The 22160-nt window shown below is 32.1% G+C and overlaps 1 protein-coding gene across 2 annotated transcripts; it reads right to left on the reverse strand.

The window, feature by feature from the left end:
• Window positions 1-917: 917 nt before the first annotated feature.
• On the reverse strand, window positions 918-4239 carry LOC130935083 (2-methylene-furan-3-one reductase-like). 2 transcript variants are annotated; one of them, XM_057864648.1, is made up of 4 exons: window positions 3858-4239; window positions 2828-3151; window positions 2149-2278; window positions 918-1533 (listed from the first exon to the last, which is right to left on the reverse strand). In XM_057864648.1, exons 1-4 carry the CDS (start codon window positions 4062-4064, stop codon window positions 1268-1270), a joined length of 927 nt encoding a protein of 308 aa, XP_057720631.1. In that variant the 5' UTR covers window positions 4065-4239; the 3' UTR covers window positions 918-1267. The 2 variants fall into 2 exon arrangements, with proteins under 2 accessions (XP_057720631.1, XP_057720630.1); XM_057864647.1 differs by having other exon boundaries at window positions 2149-2308; window positions 3858-4237.
• Window positions 4240-22160: the final 17921 nt, after the last annotated feature.

Raw genomic sequence — 22160 nt, forward strand, 5'->3', positions numbered from 1 at the left:
AAGTATTAGAGATATGACCATTAGTATTACATTATCCTGTCAAGTTATGCTTTTGAGATGAGTGGGTTCATGATATGTTATTAGAGTTATAGATTCGAAAAGTCAAGAGTTCAATCTTTGGTGAATCCCAAAATCAACTTAAGTTTTTAGAATGAGTAATTTTATGACATGAGATGTTTATTATCCCTACTATTAGGATAGTTATTTTGCATAATATAGATGATATTTATTTTATTCATAAACCAAAAATTTAACCCATTGTACACATTGTACACTTAGGTCATTGACTCCCTATCACTACACTTTAACAAATATACTTATCAGCAAATCCTTTTCTATTTTTTCCTAAGCAGGCAATTCGTTCCACCGACACTATTCATTTTAGATGATACCGACAGCATGTCTTGACCGATTAGTCACGAAGGATCATGTCATCACTAAAATAAGGAGTTGTTGATAATAATCTGATGGGAAATTAATATCTTTTTTTTTTGGGTCAAGGGAAATTAATATCTTTTTTTTTTGGTCAAGGGAAATTAATATCTTTAGATGAGCCAATTTTTCTGACGGTCAGTGAAGACGACACTTAGAGTAGGGCTTGCAGGCCCATTAATATCTTTTTTTAAAGATTCATTTAACCATTTATTCTGCAAAATATTTTAAACGTTTTAGTCTGTTTCTTTTATTTAGAATGTTTTTGTAATGACTTTTTAACTTTCAAGCTCTTCGTATCGTTTTTTTAACTCTCAATATCAGATTAAGCACTAACACAGGTGAGATTTCATCTGACATTTGTTTTATTTTTAATACAATCCTCTTTCAGGTTTTGAAAAGAAAAAAAAAACAACAAAATTGAAAAGAAAAGAAGGAATATTTTTGGAGTGAGAGATAAGAGATAGTAAGAATGACAAACTAGATAGAGGACTGAGGATATATAATTAGCACTTGCTTAAGTGGACAAATGCATTAAACAGTTATAATTTATCAGTCAAATATTATAAAGCAAACACGATTAACATATTAAATTAACACAAGAAAATTGCACGCATGAGCACACAGATGAATGTTGTACCATTCAGCAAATGCGTGCAGTTTAAAATCGACAGGCAAACTGGCAAACTGATAAATTATTATGGTTCTTTGATGAGACCATTTCAACCACATCGATGTGAAACTTGTTCAAATTTTTACACAAACATAATAAGTCACTCAAAGCATAGATTCCAAGCATTGTGACTAAAATGCTTTACTTTGTGTTCATATGCCTTCATGGTATGGGATCGATGACTACTTTGCCCGTGGCTCTGTTTGTTTCAAGATAGGAAAACGCTTCAACAGTTTCGGAAAACGGAAAGGGACTCTTGGGATCAATTATTGGCTTGATTTTGCAGCTTTCCAAATGAGGTCTTAGTTTCTCTAAGATTGTGCCATCAGATTTAAGTATGAAAAATATTGCTGTAGAAAATCCGGGTGGTACTATTGTCACAACTTTGCCTCCTTCTTTTACAGCCTTGAATGCCCTCTCTGTTTCTCCTGTTTTTGTAATTCATGTAAACTAAAATGTTATTATCTATCTTTGACCATTTCATTTCTTCCAACTAAGTAAAACATACATGAATAATTTTATGAGAATTTCTTTTTGGTGAAGAGTAGAATTAGATAAAGAGTGAAGAGTTTTATTAAATTTATAAAGAATATGTGCATGATTTTTTGTGGGTTTTTTTTTTAATTAAAAGAAACAATATTCATTCTTCATGGTAGCATTACTCTAGTTTTATATTGACACATACATAATAATAAGTACAAAAAATTAAATTAAGTAGTAGGGATAAAAATTAATACATATCAGTAACTAAGCTTACACTAACAACTCTTCTAATGGCGAATGAATATCATAGTCTCCTCATACACGTAACTAGACTATTTATCTAAATAAGCTAATTCCTTGACAGTTTTTATGCTTATTGACTAAGTTTTTGTTTTTTGGAGCTTCAAAATGGAAACAATACACAAATTTATTTTACTTTATGTTAAAATTCAGTCCTCATGCAAATTAAATAATAAAAAACAATTATCAAACTAGATTTTTTAACTATAAAAGGATTTGATATCATAACTCTAGCGAAGATCATAAGTTCCGAATCTCACCTACTGCATCATACACCACGTCGAATTTTTCAGGAAGGTCTTCGAAATTATCCTTTGTATAATCGATTGGCAAGTCAGCTCCCAAGTCTCTCAAAACTTGCAGTTTCTTAGTGCTAGCAGTTGCTGCTACCTTAGATGCACCATAGAAATGTTTGGCAAGCTAGCTCAAAATGGCAATGTGAGTTACAATCATGCAACTTTTATGCTCTACAGGAAAAAGTGCTTTCCTAACTCTTGCACGAAATATGAAATAATAAATTACACAAAATAAACTGAAGAGAGTACTTAGATTGTAGAGAATATGTACATTGCAGAGAGTTGAGTGAACAAGGAAGATTTTCACTAAATTTGTAGAGAATATGTACATTGTACATGATCAATTTTTTTTCCTATTATAAAAGAAATAATTTTCGCTCTTGGTTGAACATTACCCATTCATTAGTATATACAACATTAAATAAGGAAAGGTGAAAACTGACGTGTAGTTAAACTTCACGTAAAATTGACAACTGAGAGTTGTTAGATAATTTGACTAAATTTTCATCCAATGAGTCTCAACTATCAATTTCATGTGAAATCGACTGCACCTAAATTTCCACCTATATTAAAATATAAATTAAATTAAATATGTATTTATACATAAATATATAATAACTGATTAATACTTAGATATGCATACCTGAATAACATGCGTTCCAACTCCACCGGCACCTCCCAGAACGAGAATAGACTTTCCGGCGGAAAACTCGGCTCGTTCGAGGCCTTCATAAGCAGTTTCAATGGTTAAAGGAAGGCTAGCAGCCTCACCAAAGCTCAGGTTCTGCGGCTTGTGAGCCAACAATTTTTCTTCTGCTGCAGTATACTCTGCCAAAGACCCATTCACTTTTGGATGATCCAAAGCCTTCTCATTGATATCACCATAAACTTCATCCCCAACCTTAAATTTGGTCACCTCATTCCCCACTTTAACCACCACACCGGCAACATCGTACCCTGGAATAGTCTTCGCACCAATCACAAAAACATTAATTATTTAAAAGAAAAAGAGATCGTGAAATTTGCTAGCTTCTTTTCTTTTGTTCTCTTTTCTTTTTCCGGTTTTGAAAATTCAATCAGTCATAAAACTAGAGAATTAGACGCTGAAAGATTCATCTAAGGTTAACTGAAAATGAAATGAATATAATAAAATAAGTAAAATAATATTTATACATCAACCACTTTTAAACATCTGAATTTGATTGTTATGAATTAATTATATATCTAAATTATTTTTAATTAATAAAACAAAAAAAAATTGTGTTTGGTTTATAGAAAAATATAGATGTTGTGAAATTAATAATATAATATATTTATATAACTTTTTAAAAAATTAACCTTTTGTGATGTATCATTTTCAATCAAACCGATCTGTTAACCAATTTTGGTTAATCAAATCGAATATTCGATCTGATTCCTCTAACCATGAATGACATTTTTCACGTTCAACTCATGTTTGACCCCAATTTTGTCTTTTCCTCTGACTAAGTATGACAACCAAGCTAACATTAAGAAACTAATCAAGTAAAATTTTGTGGACAATTAACTAGCAAGAGCAAAAGAAAACAAGAACCTATTAATGATTTCAATTTTCAAGAACTCTAGAAAAAGAAAATGAAAAGTCTAAACAGAAAAAAATTATGGGGAGTGAAGGATTATAATATGATTCTTACGGGTAAAGGAGAGTCAGTGGGTGCGAAAGCTGCCTCCATTCGCTTATAATCAATGGGATTGAGGGACACAGCAGCAACCTTGATGAGAACCTGATCATCCTTCACGTCAGGCACAGGGACACTGCTTTCAAACTTAAGAACTTGTGAACTCTTGCCATATTCTGAGTACGTCCATGCTTTCATGTGTGTTGGTATGGAAGAAGCCATTCTCCTGCTTTCCACGAATGAAAATATTGCTGCTTTTGAAGAGTAAAGTGAAATTATGAACCCAAAGAAGAAAACAAATGAGGAATCGGATAAAGAAAGTAAGAAGAAAGAGTGGATCAGATGACTCAACAGAAAGTAGTGATGTTTGGTAGGTATGTTGACGGAAATTAAAAACAGTTGCTTTACTATATGTGTTATCTATTGTGTATTATTAATTGAGAATGATTGAGGGCATCCAAATTTATTATTTTTTATTATTAATTAATTATTAATATTTAAAAATATGAGATAAAATATATAGTTAGATTATTAAATTAAAAAAAATTAGATTAAAAAAATTTAGTTGATAGCCAAAAATAATAAAATATATTATAATGGCCTCCTAGTATTTTATAGTTATTAAACTCGATCCGATCTAATCGATTGGACTAAAAATCAGATCACCTAATCGTCAATCTAGATTGAATCATCATTTAAATTGGTCAAACAATTAATTTGGTCAAACTTAACGAAATTCGATAAAATTCAGTCAAATCTGTTCAAAGTCGTTTTAAATCGATTCGGTCAAATCTGGTTAACTAAAATATTATTTTCTATACATAATTTTTTATTAAATGTATAATGTAAATAAAATTAAATTATATTTACAAATAAAAAATATATTAACTATAATATTTTCTATTTCTATGATTGTTATTTTTAATTTTTTCAATAAATACTTAAAGAGTATAATAAAGGAAAAGTCTACGGGCCAGCAACTTTTGTGTTTTCTGGCCGGCACTTAACCATCAAAATAAAAGTGAGTGATTTCCCACCATTAGATGTAATCTCACACCATTAAAAATACTATTGATGGCCAATTGATGATTACAAAACACTAAAATTGCTGGCCCCTAGCATTTCTCTATAATAAATATAAATTTATAAATACTTGAAGAGTACAATAAACATAAGGGTAAAGTATTAAATTAGTTTTTTTTTTTATGTTTGGGTGTAATCCTATTTTGGTTCTTCAAGTTTAAAGTGACCTATTTAAATCCAAAAAAATTTTATTTAGCTTCAATGTAGTCCCATCTGAGATCAAAGTTAAATAATTAACAAAATGTCCTATATGATAGCAGTACAAGAACAAATAATCTGAAAAATAAGTACAAGTTTTAGAGGCACAAAGTCAACCGTGTATGTATGAATACATTTATTTATCAATTTTTTATAATTTAAGTGAAATATTTTCTATAGAACTAAGGAGAATGATAAATAAATGTATTAATGTATTATTCACATTTGATTTTGTGCCTCTGGAGCTTGTATTTATTCTCCAAATTATCGACCTTGTTCTTGTACTGCTATCATGTAGGACATTTTATTAATTATTTAACTTTGACCTCACAGTGGGACTAAATTGAAGCTAAATGAAATTTTTTTAGATTCAAATAGGACACTTAAACCTTAAGGACTAAAATATAATTATGCCTAAACATAACGGACCATTTTAATACTTTACCCTAAACATAAACTAATCGATGAGTTATTAAATTTTAAAAATAGTAATTAATTGAATATAAAATAAAACTAAAAAATATTCATTATAAAAATAAAAAATAAATTAAATTTTATATAATTATTTAATTATAACTGGATCAACTGGTTTTATCTGTGACCTACCAGTTAAACTAGTAACTCAGTGACCTAATAGTTTGACCGATTTTATTACCGGTTCAATTCTGATAATTATATTTTTTTTACTAATTTTATAACCAAAATAATGATATATTACTTTCTCCTTATAATTGAAATCAAATATTTTCTTGTAAAATTAAAAGATTTTTTTTCTTATCTCTCCCTTTTTTTCTAATTTTCTCATTCTTTCACCTACTCTATTTCTCTTATACATGATTATCAATGAGTAATTCTAAATTTAACAATCAAAATATGCAACATAATTTTTTAATTATAATTAAAATTAAATTAAAATTAAAATATAGATATATTATATTAATAATTTAACAACTAAAATTTGTCACATGACATTCTCTCTTTAAAATTAAGACGAAATATCTTCCTCTAAAATTAATGCACTCCCTTCATAACTTCATTCATCTTCTTATCTACCTCTCTCCCCTTCTTTACTTCTCTCTACCCTTCTCACTCTATATATATATATCTTATAATTTATATTTGAGGTAAACATCAAATCGGTACCTAAAAGATTCTGGCACTGACAAAATGGTACTTGAATTTTGTTATTGACAAAATAGCCCCCTGAAAGATTTTAAAATTTGACAGAATCACCCAATTATGAAAGAATGACATCATAGTGAATAGAAAACACTGAAGTGACCGTCGAAAGAGAACTCCGATGATGACAGAGAGATCCGACGATATTTTCGGTCTTCTTCTTCTTCTTTGCCATGGCGAAACGGGACGCAGTGGCGAGGTGCTGCCATGGCGGAGGAGACTTATTCTTCTTCTTCTTCTTCTTCTTTGTCATGGCTGACATAGACACAACGGCCAGGTATTGCCATGGCAGAGGGGACATTTCTTCTTTTTCTTCTTTTTTTTTGCCATGGCAGAAGGAGAAGCAGCAGCAAGGTACTGCCATGGACCATGGCGGAAGGAGCGGAAGAAACGCAACGACGTGTTGAAAAAGAAGAAGAGGTGAACACAAGAACACAGCAAGGTACTGCCATGGCGGAAGGAGACGCGAAAGAGTTTGCAGCGGCGTATTGAAAAAGAAGAAGAGGCGAATACAAAGAACATGGCGAGGTGCAGCGGCGTGCTGTGGCGGTCTTCTTCTTCAACTGTCATAGCCGAAGGAGATGCAGTGGCGTATTGAAGAAGAAGAAGAAGAAGAAAGAAGGTCGATGGAAATGTTGTCGGATCTCTCTGCCATTATCGAAGCAATCCTTTCATGGTTGGGTGATTTTGTCAAATTTTAAAAATTTTAAGGACTATTTTGTCAATAACAAAAGTTAGTTACCATTTTGTCAACGCCAGAATATTTTAAAAATCGATTTGGTATTTACCTCTTTATATTTTATATTACTAATTTTACAAATAAAAATGTGTCACGAGATATTATTTTATTATAATTAAAATAAAATATTTTTCTTCAAAATTAACAAAATTCTCTCTCTCCCTCTTCGTTATCTTTCTCTCTTTTCTCTCTCATCGCTATCTTTTTTGTCTTTTTATTTTACAAAAAATAAAATTCATAAAATTATAAAAAATATATCAAATTTTTAGTTAAATATAATAAAAAATAATCCCATAAAATTGTTTTCATAAAAAATATATTATTATTATATACATATTCTTTTAGTTTGTTTATTTAATTTTAATTTTTTTATCGCTTATCTTTTTAATCTATATTTTTACTTCTCTTCCTTCAAATATTTATTACATATAATTGAAGAATATCAATATTGTGATTAATAATTAGAATCAAGATTCAATTATTTTAAAAAAATAATTTTGAGTTAATTTTATAATTATCAACATAAATTTTTGTATACTAACTAATTATATTATTATATATAGAGAATGATAAAAAATATTATTTTTAAATAACAAGCATGAAAATTAAATATTTAAAAAAAAGATAAATAAATTCCTAACTTATTAATTCAAAGATACATAAATCTTTCACTAATTGAAAATACAAAAACGTCCATGACATTCTAAAATATGAAATATTTTAAGTCCTTTTGTCTAAAATATAAAAGGACAAATTGGTCTCCTTGAAAGACTTAAAAGTCTTGTATTTTAGAAAGTGAAGAGTGTTTTTGTTTCTTTAATTAGTTGAGGACTTAGGGCCGTTTGAAAAATGTTAGAAGTAACTTTTTTTTATTTTTAACTTATGAAAAGTAGTAGTATTAATGTCGGATGTAATTTTCAAAACTAAATTGCAACTTTCTAAAAAACTATTTAGGAGCTTATAAAGGGTGCGTTTGTGAAACATGTTTAAGAGGATAAAAGTGCGTTTCAGTGCTTTGAACGTTGTTCTTTGATGTTTGACAACTTTTCTTCTCTGAATGCCAACGTGTGATTCTGCATCCCAAAAGCTCGTTCACTAGAAGCAAGAAATTATAGCTTCTGCGTTTATTCAACGTACGTTTAAGTTTGTTGCTGGTTATTATTAGTTTTTCCATAATTTTTTTTAAATAAATACTGAGAATATTAAAACAATTATTCTAATTTTTGTGCACTGTTTACCATTTTAATTTTTTATAATATGTATTATTGTTCCTGTTAGAAATGATAAATTAAAAAAAATTAATTATAAATAATAATAATAATAATATAACTTGTAAAAAATTAGAATCTAAAATAATAATAAAAATAAGATTATTAAAAATACTTAAAAAGAGTACTAAAATATATTATTTTATATATTATTTTTAATTTAATAAATAAATATTAATTTTTACTATAAAAAATTTAAAAAGTTGATAATTTTTATATATTATTTTTAATTTTAATTTTATAAATAAATATTAATTTTTATTATAATAATAAAAAAATTATAATATACTAAAATAGAGTACTATAAAAAATATTATATAAAAATACTAAAAATATAAAAAAAAGATTAAATATACTTAAAAAATAATATTATAATTTAATATTATATTTTTTTAGTAATTAATTAATTATTTATCTAGAAGTGATTTTAACTAATATTATCCAAACAATATTTATTTTATCAAAATCAATTTTAGTAAAAATTGCCAAACATAAATCATGTTGGCACAAACTCATTTCTACCCAAAATCAATTCTACAAAATCACTTCTATTCAAACTTCAGTTTGCCCAACGTGAATCCAAACACATACAAAGAAGTTAAAAAAATGACTTCTCTCATAATACTTCTACTTTTCATCATATTTTTATAAAATAAGCACTTTTAGAGTTAAAAATTCAAACACAAAATAACTTATTTATAAGTTACTTTTAACATAGTCATTTATTGTTTAAGTTATTTTATCAAAAGAAACTTAATTAAGTTGGTTACCCAAACTGGGCCTTATTTGTTTTCGAGATAAAAAGTCAGTGGCCTATTTGTCATTTAATCTAATTATTTTTATTTATGCAACAAACTTAACACCTAATCACGTAAAAATATATACATTAAATTCTTTCAAGTTTTAGATAATAAATGTTAAAATTAATTATTAGTAAAAAAATTAAACTCTTTCACATGAAAATAATAAGAGTTAAGAAATTTTATGTTGGACATTTTCGTTTCCAAGAAAAGTTTATTACATTGAGGTCCTTAAATTTTACAAAAATAAGACATATAAGTTCTTCTGTCACACTTTTAAGGACCTATTCGTCCAAATAAAAATAACGGATTTGACTAAGATAAGAACTTATATGTCTTACTTTTATAAAATTTAAGGGCCTCAACGTAATATATTTTTTTTTAAAGACGAAAACGTCGGACGCAAAATTCTTTAGAGACCTATTTGAATATATACGCAAATAATAACTAAAAATTTATTATTTAATTTTTTTAATATATGGAGACTTTGATCTTTTTAGCGGTCGGAGATTTTAATTTTGTTCCCTATAACTTTTTTGTAAAAGTAGTTTGATTTTATAAATATTTTCTGTCATAATTTATAATGTCAAGACAAAACTGACATAATTTTAAAAGATTTATATTTTCGTAATGTTATTATGGACAAAAACTCTAGTAAAAATAAAAAAAAGTATGCATTATTTTTTTAATATCATAAAAGATTCAAAAAATATAAATGTAACGAATAATATAAACATTATTTTTCTAATAGATTTAGCTATGATACATTGTTATAATGAACCTAGCTTAAAAGTGATCATTCATTCATTATTCCCATGATAAAGAAATAAAGAAAATATGCTATCATATCATCATCTAATAATCTCTAATCATAGAGGAGTGCATAACTTAAAATTAGATTAGAGTGATGCTTTTGGTTGAGCTATTTCTCAAATAGGTATTGGTTCTTCTATTATATAAATGATCATTTTTTATTTTAAATTTCTTTAACTTCTTTTTCGTTGATCTTGTTTGAGTATTGTATCTCCAATGTCTTTTTTTCAATTAATTTTTTAGCTGTTTTTTGTTTTTCTCTCGAGTCTTGACTAATCTTTTTCTCCTTTCTTTTGTTGTTGGTTGCTTAATTGGTGAGTTACTTTTTATCTCTCTATTTTATTTTAACTTTTCTTAATTGGTGAGTGACCAATAATAACTCTTTATCGTTATTATTATTATTTTGCGGTGGAGTTCTGCCTCCAAGGTCAGAAAAAATTTGCACTCTTCTATATCTTTAGTCCCTAGCATTATATTACGATACGATCAATTGGTCTCTCCACCACCAATTTCAGAAAAGCTAATAACTGCGCAAATAAATTGATAATGTTTATATTAGCCATGATTAGGGTTCACAATATATATTCTACTTGTGGATATTCAATCCAGACCAACCTATTTAGGTAGAATTGTCTATTTTATTCACTATGGGTAAGATAGAATAAAATGCAAATTTACCTGCGAGTAAAGTAGGATATAGGTTTAGAGTATATCCTATTCTATCTTACCCACATTTTTAATATATTATATAATATATATGTAAAAGTTATGTAAGTAGTGAAGAAAGTGAGTCTTATACTCACAATCTCCTTTTTATAAAAATTTGAAATAATCACTAAGTTAGTTGATGATCATATTATTTGTAATTTTATGTTGGATTTCTTTAAAATTTTATTTTTTTACTTTTAATTTAAACTTAGTTTTTTATTTTCTATTTTATTAATATGTATGAAATTTGGAATAGTTGAATTTTATATTTATTTGAATTTTTTTTTGTTTCTGCGGATAGAGTCGGATAGGGTAGGGTTTAGAATTTTAGGGTGCGGGTAGGGTTAGGGTTGAGTTAGGGTTAAGAGATTTTCAACCCGCAAGTAAGGTAAGATCAAGGTTGCGAAAACCGGACTGGTCATTGAACCGGTCAGGTGACAGGTTCAATGGTTTAATGGTTCAACCGGGGTTGAACCGGTTTCATTAAATATATAATAAAATTATTAATAAAACTCCAACTCTCCAGTATGTGAATTTCTGTAATTTCTGTAAGTCAATTAAGTCCCTTTGCAAAACATCCAAAATATGTACCCAATCTAAGAATCATAAACATAATTCAACCAAATCATATGAAGCTATATAGCAAATTCAATACAGAATTGTGGCAATGCTTTTATTTTGAATCAATAACATCAAAACAACAATTCACCAAAACAAATACAACAGGTTGGATTTAAAAATCAATCTCAGTCGAATTAATAAATTAAACAATTGAATTTGTGACTCAATCTCAGCAGAATTAATTCAATATGAACAAACTGAATTAAAAAAATTCAAAACATTAATATCTCAAAATTCAGCAGAATCATCAATAATACATCATATGCATGTTCAGAATAAATTTCAAATTTCAGAGGGATAGAGTCAGGAAAACAGAATCAGAGAGTGTTAGAGACTGAGACTTGAGACCTGAGAGGGTTGAAGGCTTGAATCAGAGAAGAAGAAACAACTTGAGAACTGAGAACTGAGATCTGAGACCTGAGAGAGTTAAAGCAGAGACTAAGACATGAGACACGATGAAGGTAGTCGCTTTGACTTCGATACTCCACGCGAAGAAGAGAAGCAACGACGGTGAGACACGGTTTGGAACATAGAAGCAGAAACAACGCCAACAAGGAAGGGCGAAGGAGGAACGACGAGGAGGGGAGAGCGATGACGACCCACGGCGAGGAGCAGCGAAGCGGCGCGACCCACGGCGATAAAGCGAGCTTGGACAGAGAGGGCGACAAGTAGAGAAGGGGTTGGCGATGACTTTAAGCTCTGAAATGGGATGATGGGTGGTGGCTATTCTTGGGATTCGAAGAGAGGAGAGGATTATGGGTGGGACTAGGGTTTTCTGGTGGGTATGACTATGAGTGAGAGAGAGAGACAGAAAGGGTGTGGGTGGGGTTGGGGCCTTTCTTTTGGTTCAACTTGTTTACGTTCGTTTGGCCTTTCTTTTCTTTTCTTTTTCACATTCAAAACGACGCCGTTTAGTAGTTTAATTTTCAAACCAAAAATCACTAAAAAATCGCACAGTTCTCCTGGTTCACCGGTTAACCGTGCCAGGCGGTTTCTGACTTTACCCGGACCGGCTAGGTGACCGGTTATCGGTTTTTCCGGTTGAACTGGTCGGTCCGGTTCAGTTTTCAGAACCATGGGTAAGATAGAATTTTAAAAAAATTTTCAACCCGCAGGTAAGATTAAGATAGAGTCTAAACCCTACTCTACCCTACCATTACCAACCCTAGCCATGATTTACAATTAAGATGTCATGTATTTTTTTTCTCTCTTCATTCTTGTGTTGCTTTCTGTTTGTGTTCCTTTATATTTTCATGCTGATTCTATTTGGAATGTTCTTCTGCCAGTTTCTATTTAGTTCCCTTTTTTTAATATTCGCACTGTTATTTATGAAAAAAAAATTGTTTTTTGATCGGTTTATTTTGATAAGTGTATTATCAAATGATTACGTATAAATCGAAAGTATTTCATTTTAATAAATGGCAACCATAAGAATAGAGGATATGCACAATTAAAAAGAAACAAAAAAAAGTCTCATCCAAATCGATACAAATTTAGTACTTTAAGATTTGGGTAATTTTTTTTACGGTTTTGTTAGTGTGTAAATTGGTCGTTTGTTCTACATGTATAGAAGGCCATTTGTCAAATGGAAGAATGTGCATGTAAGGCTAGGGGCAAAAGATGTCGAGCAAAGAAATTTACACCTGCGTTTGGATTTGTGCTTGCAGGAGACAAAGATTGTGTTTTTGCAGTCAATTTGGCTGAGATAAGTCTCAATGTAGTCCCTGAAGTTGCACTCGAGTCTCATAGTAGTCCCTGAACTTAAAAGTTCCTCAGAATCATCCCCGAACTTGCACTCCGAGACTCAAAGTGGTCCTTCCGGCAATTTCAGCACACGTGGCGCAATCGGAAAGCTTAGTTGGCAGCGTTGGTGACACGTGGGACTCACAACGGCTAGCTGATGTGGCAGAGTAAACTCTTCTGACTCAATTTGGTCCCTCAGGTGAAGTTAAAACCCTAATCCCCTTTTTGAAGGCCACATTGTTCACTCTGCTATCTCCTCATCGGTGCTGTGCTCTTCTGTTCTCCCTCTCTGAAGCCCGAAGGTTATGGCTAGCACGAGCAATGCAGCTAGGAGCTTGAACAACCCACAATCGTTTGGAAGCATCATGAGGAGAATGAACAGAAACAGAGAAGCTCGTTTGCCAAAAATGAAAAAAAAATCATGAGAAGCTTGGTTTCTCTGAAAGAGGTAAGCCAAAAATGAAAAAAAATGTGGTTCCTCTGTTTTTTAATATTATTGTTAATCTAATATTCACAAAAATCTAGGCTGTTTTTTTCGATTGTAATTGGTGGGTATGAACGCCTCTGTTCTATTCTCTGTGCTAGGGTTTGATCACTACTGACTTTCGTAGTGGTTTGGCTAAGAAAATCGTAGAGTAGGAGTGTTTCTTGTGTTTTGATGATATGAAAACGTGTTCTTTATGTGTTAGGGTTTACTGCTCTTAGTGGAGGAGTTTCCAAACTGTTAATGTGTTTCAGGACAATGACCCTGATCAATGAATTTGTTAAACAGAGTTTGCATGATCACAGTAGAAGTAAAGATCTTTTGGGAGTTGAAATTTTTTGTAACTCTGATAATGGATTCTGAATTTGAATGATTTACCTAGTTGCCTTTCTTTGTATTGGGTTGGTTTAGTTAAACTGAATGTAATATGTAATGTTGTTTAGTTAAACTGAATGTGTGATCATAAAAGATTCTTGCATACATAAGTTAGAGTAATATAAAGTAAGTTTTGCAATTGCTAATGAAGTTAACCTAGCTATTGGAATAATCAAATTGTTTGATGAATTTGGTCTGGACTAGTGGATTAGTTGTGGGAAAGGGTATGTAAATTTGAATGGTTTGATCCACCAAGATTGAAGTTAGAGAACTGCTATCCTTAGTTACACCAAAATAATGTTCTTGATTTCACACTTTCTTATGTTCACATGACACAAATCATTAGCAACATGATCAAAATAAAGGTGAAATATCATATAATTTAACAGTTAACAACTAACAAAGTTAGGCACTCTATTCAATACTCCGGTCCACAATAACTTTTTCTAATAAAAATTTTGAAAAAGAAAACCACAAAATAATAGAAGACTTAACTTATATTGTTAATTTGAATATAGTGATAATATAGCACAGTGAAATATTAGAGGGAGAAGGAGAAGTAGAAAAGTAAGGGAGTGGTGCTTTTGTTACCAACTATCAAGTAATAAAAAGGAGAGAGTGAGAGTGATGATGAAAATGATAGAAGAAGATTATGACTGAATCAATGCTATGATATGAAGAAGATAACAGATGCCATTTAATGAGCTTTCATTAACTACTATTTATCATTACTATTTCTAGATGGTTTTTCTTGTTTCATCTCCACCTTCAGTGTTATATATTATTTTATTATTTTTTAATCTCTCTAGTTAGTGATTATTTTAGCTCCAAATTTGGCAGATTTTCTTTATTTCTGTGTGCCTTTTTTTGTTGGTAGTAAGTTGTAGTTGTATATATATATTTTCCTCAGTTACAAAAGAAAAAAAGGGTCTTGGTCTTGGATTTTGTGGGAAACTACACGGAGAGTGAAATTTGGTGCCTGTTCTTGTGATTTATTTGCGAGTTTGATTTAAGGCACATATTGCTGATTATATATGCTGAATTAATCCTGGACTGATTATATGATGATAATACACTGGGCTGCTGTCTATATATGCAGAATTAATCCTGAACTGATTATATGCTGCATAATATTCTGTCAATCTATTGTTACTCATTTATCCTGTTCTGCATAATGTTCTGTAACAGTACTGTGTAGGGATTAGTTTGATGTCACTTACATAAGTCTAGGGACTAGTTTGATGTCACTTGAACAAGTCTAGGGACTATTTTGATGTCACTTATATAACTGTAGGGACAGTTTTGCTGCCCGAAAATAACTATATGATCCCTTCTTTGGTATTTGAAATAGGGCCTTATAAATGCAGTTAAGGAGGTTTTTCCAGATGTCCATCACAGGGAACTGCTATAAGGCTTGCAAATTTCATGAAGTTTGTGCCCAACCCTGGATTCAAGGCACCCAGACACAAAAAATGAAGATTAGGATGATTATGTTTAGGAAAAGTAGGCTGTTTTTTGTATTTATTTTGCTGATGTTGTTTACAATGCCTAAAACATTGTCCCAGTGTTGGGGATTTTAGTATTTGAATTTTATCCGGTCAATATGTCAACAACTTTGATAAACTTGGTGTTTTGGCTCTATAATGCCTTTTTTGAATCAAACATTACCAATATGAATTATGAATTATGACTTTATTGAATTGAGTTTTCTCAGCCTTTTGTTTATATCTTATCCTCTGTTACAGACTTAAGAGTAATTCAAATTCTGTCCATTTCTATTTCATTGAAAAGAAGTCCAGGAACAAAAGTATGCATATAATCAAACACTTTAATTTCCATTTCTTTCAAACAAAAGGATAGGAACAAGTACATGAACAACGAATGCATATAATATGCATGTCATTTGTTTTTTTGCTAGATACAGTTGACCCTGTTGTCTATCCAACTTTAATACAAGAACACCAATTACAATCAGTAGCATGAACACAAACATCAAAATTCTCCCCATTTTTAGAACCCTAATTTCAGCTTCTAATTTACCAAATTTTTAAGCCATCTTCATCTTCCATTCTTCATCATCAACTGAATGTCTTGTTCTATCATCACATGGCATGGCATCTTCCAAAACTTTATCAACCCACATAAACAATCCACACCATTTCTTACCCACAGTCTACACATCAAAGAAAATTCAATCAGCAAAATTTATATCCATAAATACAGCAATCAACAACAATAATACTTACATTGTAGTTCAGGCAACCCAGGAACAGTCTCCATAGATTAGAATCCGTCCCTGACCACCGCAACACCGGTCTCGACTCGTAGGCACACCATTCTGGCAAACGAGCTTCTATGTTTCTGTTCATTCTCCTCATGATGCTTCCAAACGATCGTGGGTTGTTCGAGCTCCCAGCTGCATTGCTCGTGCTAGCCATAACCTTCGGGCTTCAGAGAGGGAGAACAGAAGAACACAGCACCGACAAGGAGACAGCAGAATGAACAATGTGGCCTTCAAAAAAGGGGATTAGGGTTTTAACTTCACCTGAGGGACCAAATTGAGTCGGAAGAGTTTACTCTGCCACATCAGCTAGCCGTTGTGAGTCCCATGTGTCACCAACGCTGCCAGCTAAGCTTTCCGGTTGCGCCACGTGTGCTGAAATTGCCGGAAGGACCACTTTGAATCCCGGGTGCAAGTTCGGGGATGACTTTGAGGAACTTTTAAGTTCAGGGACTACTATGAAGCTCGAGTGCAACTTCAGGGACTATATTGAGGCTTATCTCAGGCTAGATTAAAGTTGGTGTTTATCTGATAAACAACAAGTGATTATATTAATTATTACCTGGATTCATGGTTGGACTTTTTGGGCTTATGATTGTGGACGTGGATATTTGATAATGCAATTTTTAGATGAGGTATTTTTCGTTTTATACAGCCCAATTACAAAAACACGTTATGAATGGTTTTTAAAAAGAGGACCCTGCCAATGAGCCATATCATTTCGCCTCCTCTTCATCTCAAAGGTTTCGGGTTTAAGTCTTACCAGCTACAATAAAAAAAAAATTGGTAAGTATGTGAAGAGTGTGTGAGTGTATATTATGTACTTAGGATTGGGGTTGTTAAATCTATTGGAGTTAGAAGTTGTCTAATCCATCAACCAAAAAAAAAAAAAGAAGGCCTTTATAGTTGATTTAGAGTAGCTTACATTGAAATAATATTTTGTTGTAATGACTGAGAAATGATGGTCACGTAAGGCCAAAAAACAATTAGAATGGGATAGAAAATGAACAAGCATAAAATACCTTGTCAAAAAAAAAAAAGAAAAAAGAATAGAAACATTTGCATAAATATTGTTTATACTTAAAATTATTACTATTAGGGAAATTGAAAGAAAATAAGTGTTTGTAATGTAATTATGAACATTTTGAAATTAATAATTAATTTTAAGAGGATATTTTAAACAAATATGTTATGCGTAAAGATAAGGAAGTTAGGTTATTAAGTGATAAATTATAAATTTGTTTTGAAATAGTGGTTAGGAGCATTTATGCGAATGATTTGGATAATATTTTCGACTCATAATTGATAATTAGTTAAATAATGTATTAAATATTAATTTTATATAATTATGATAAGGATATTTTTTTAAATTAGTATAATTCTGCATTACTAGAGATGGACCGAGTAACATTAATGGGGCACTTGCCCTATGGTGTTTTTAATTTTTTTTTTAAAATATAGTTATATATAATGTGCCCCACTTCAAATTTTAAATGACCCCACTACAAATAAACTAAATTCAATTAGTTAAAGTCCTAAATTCATTTTGTTATTTTTCTATCATTTTTAATATTATTTAACCTAATCAAATTTAATTCTTGTGTTGTCACTCCTTTATTCTCTTAAACCATCTTCTTATTTTTACATTTTCAACCTTCTTTTTCTATTCCTTGTCTAGTAGTCATCTTCTCTTCATCAAAAAGTAAATTTTAAATTTTTTTATTTTTTTTATATAGTTCTCTATGACTCTATGTATCTTTCAATTTTATTGTTTCTCTTTTTGATATTTTCAATTGCAAATTTTAATTCAAATAATTATAGTTTAGGTATTAATCTAATGTTTTATTTTCTTCGTGACTTTATATATTTTATTTTATTCTCGATTTATTCATTCTTATTACTTATTTTTTATCTTTTGTTCTATTATATGTACCTATGTTGCATATAAAATTTTAAAATAAATTGATTAATTTACTAATTTAGAATATATTTTTTATTTTTAGAAATAATAATAAAAAAATATTTTAATTACAGTACATAATTAAACAGATGCATAAAATCTTTCATCTAACATTATATCAAAATTAAATTTATAAAAATATAACAAATTTAATTATTTTAAGAATAAAGAAAGAAAAAATTGTGAATGATGTAACACCCTACCATACAGAGTCTTATGCTTAAGTCATAATTCAGAGATGGCAAGGTATTACGACCTCTAAAATAAAAATTTAGTACGTATAGTAGTATGAATGAATGATTATAACTAGGAGCCTTTGTAGAAAAAGGGGTAATAAAAAAAAATCGCAACTCAAAAGCGCAACACTCCGATCGATAACGTAACGAACAAAGATAAACCAACGCGAGATTATATATAAACAGAGGAGTGTCAAAAATAGGAATATCAAGACTCAAAATCCGGCTGCGAAGATAACCGGTCCGAGCATAGCAATATATACATATGATAAAATAAGGAAAACCCCAAAGGAAACCAAAAGGGACACAAATACATAAAACCTATTCTCCAAAATCTCTCATAAGAGGAGTCATCACAGTTTGTATTATTTAATGGAGATAAAAGTATCTAAGCAAAACATATAAACCAAGACATAGCCCCGAGAACAAAGGATCTTCGCAAATCAAGAAGTCTCCAGCATGCCTCAGCGGGAAACCTCACGTCCTGCATCTGAAAACCACAAAATCCGCATGGGTGAGAACCAAAGGTCCCTAGCATGGTAACAGCTTCCACATATATAATACATAATAATAGAGTAAAGCCGAAGGCAATCCAAGAACTTCCTCCAGATAATTCAAAGCTTATAAACAAGCTAAACCATATGTGGCGACTGACTAAAGATTCTTCAGTCTAACTAATACTTCCCTTTCCAATTCCTTCTCACCTCCCAACCACCAGCAGGAGTATAATGTAGCAAACACAGTTATATCAGACAAGGAATATACAAATAGGAATAGTTAAGGCATTTAGACAATTAGCAAGTAATATGCAGTCAAATAGGCAATCTCAAACAATTCATGTAGTATGCATATGATGAATGTCTGTCCCTAGTGGCTGATGATATCATCTGTCGATTATAGAGCCAACCCGACAAGTTCTGGCAGTTAACCATTGGACTGTCCCTCTGTCGTGTCTCCCCAACTTGAGTCATACTAAAAATAAACTTGATCATAATCATGATCCAAATCCATCACCCTCACTGGTGAATATTTATCCATCACCATCACTGGTGAATATTTATCCATCACCATCACTGGTGAATATTTATGGGGGTGAGCTCGTCCGGAAATTTCACAGTGCCCGGCCACCCTGACGACATAGGGTCAAAAGAGCTTCAAGTCTCGACCTGAAGCACGTGGTGGCTAGCCACTGCTTTCTCCCAGGGAAACTCTCATCTCCGATAATGGAAGTGCAACATTCACAATTCATTCAACAGCATATATATATATATATATATATATATATATATATATATATATGCATTTATTCTTAGCCATAATCATGGCTCCGCCGTAACACGGCAATAATCCAGCCATCCGGCTCACGGTTAAATCTATAACCAGCCACCCGGCTCACGGTTAAATCCATAACCAGCCGTTTCATTATCAATCACAGCCTTTCGACCCATGGCATAACAAGCACTTCCACCACCATCCTCCGCTACTCACATAATCATCTTTGATCCTCTTTGATCATTCATGTTTCCCTTCCTTCACTCGCAAGTTACCACATTCACTAGCCCTTCTTCTCATAGCTAGACATATCATAATGATTTAAGACATAAGTGGTGAGATCGGAGGCTTAGAAGTATGAAATTTGGCTTTTAAAACTCAAAAATCAACTTTGGGATGAAAACAGGTCCACGTGTACGCGCACTCCACGCGCACGCGTGGATGGCCTCGAAAACTCATCGACGTGTAAGCGTCATGCACGCTAACGCGTGGATTGAAAAATAGCCAAGCGACGCGCACGCGTCAGCCACGCGTACGCGTGGGTGCTATCGTGCCCCAAGCACAACACTGGCACAGTTCTGGCATAACTCTCTGGAAAATAGCTGGGCATTGGGTGCAGCACATCGGCGCGCCCGCGCACATCACGCGCACGCGTGGATGGCGCTTTCTGGAAGAACGGCGCGTACGCGCCAAGTGCGCCTACGCGCGAGGGGTTATTCTGCTAAAAATTTTCTAAGTTAAAAGCTGCAGAATTCACAAATTCAACCCCTAATCTTCCAACGGACATAACTTTCTCATTTTAAATCGTTTTTAACCCGTTCTTCGAACGGCATGGACATCCCGGATCCAATTTCATTTCTAAACAAATTTGGCACAAAACGGAGATCCGTAGTCCAAGTTATGTCCCGTCAAAGTATGCCCAAAAAACCATATTTTTCATACAAAACCACAAAGTGCCATTTTCAAAACAAGCCATTTTCAACTCTTTTTAAAATCAATCAAAACATGCCAATTTCATCCCTTTTCTTTGAAATCAATCAAAATATATCAAATTCAACATCAAGCCTCCTCAACTCACATTGACACATTACCACAATTTACAAAATCACTATCCCATCATTTTATCCCACTTCACCCAAGTGGCTCAAACCCAAACACATTGACATATCATATACTCTTCCTCATGCCAATTTTCAACAACACCAATTCTAATAAATCATTATTGTACACAATCAATATCATACTCACCATCAACATGGTTCGACCCACAATTCAACCATAACCAATCATCAAGCATATATCACAACATGCATATTTCTCATACATTATACCACCAAGGCATCAATAATCATCATCACATATATGACCACATCATATATCTCAATCATTCAACAACATCAATCATTCAATGCCTATCTTAGGGCCTCTAGCCTAAGTATTTCCTACCACATTACATATTAGATACGGGAAACCGAAACCATACCTTAGCCGATTTCCCAAGCTCAACCGGAGCACTTCCAAATCACTTATCCACAAGCTCTCAAGGCCTCAACACCTCCAAGAATAGATTTTTCACCACCAAATCCCTTTTTCAAACTTTTCAAAATCACCAATCAAGCTCCAATATTCACATATACACAACCTAAGCCACAATCATCATACCCATACACAACATCTCAATACCCAAACATCATAGAACAATAAATTACACTAGAGTTGAGAATCTTACCACACCCAAGGTCCAAGGAGACAAGATTAACCTTCTCCTTCAAGAGAGTTGAGTCCTATAATATCAAAGAGCCCAAAATCTCAACATTTTTGCTCATAAAACTCAAAAACAAGGCTGGAATTTCGAAGAGCAAAACGTGGCTTACCTCAAGATTAATTGTATGGGTTTTGTAGAGCTCTCCGCGGTGAACGCGTGGCTGCAAACGGAGCGGTAATCAGAGCTCTAGATCAAAAGTTATGGTGGTTTGAATATCAAGTGAGAGAAAGAAATTGAGAGAGAGTTCTCCCCTCCATGGCCTCCATTTCAGCGTTTTTTGAGTGATAAGTGAGGAGAGAGAGAGTGCTGAAAACTAGGGTTTTGGTTTAGTTATGTTGGGCCAAGGGCCCACTTTGGGTCCGGTTGGCCCGGTTTGGCCCGTTCGGTCCAATCTTGGTCCGAATTATATAAAATTGGTACCGAAATTCTCGTCTCAACCTCCTCTATCACATTTAACCATAAAAATCACATTTTGGGCTTTCTAGAATAAATTCTCATTTATGGGTTAATTAGCCGTTAATTAACCGGGTTTTACATTCTACCCACCTAATTGGGAATTTTGTGGGTGTAATTACCTGAGAATAAATGCGGATAATCTGTTCGCATCTCCGACTCAAGTTCCCAAGTGTGTTCCTCAACACCGCCTCGACTCCAAGCCACTTTGACTAATGAAACCTCTTTTCTACGCAACCGTTTAATACTAGTATCATCAATTCTGACCGGAGCCACTGGAAGCGTCAAATCTTCCCTTTACTGAACTGACTCAGGTTCCAACACATGGCTAGCATCAGGA

The sequence above is a fragment of the Arachis stenosperma genome, chromosome 6 (genome assembly GCF_014773155.1).
Source record: "Arachis stenosperma cultivar V10309 chromosome 6, arast.V10309.gnm1.PFL2, whole genome shotgun sequence".
In the NCBI taxonomy this organism is placed as follows: domain Eukaryota; kingdom Viridiplantae; phylum Streptophyta; class Magnoliopsida; order Fabales; family Fabaceae; genus Arachis; species Arachis stenosperma.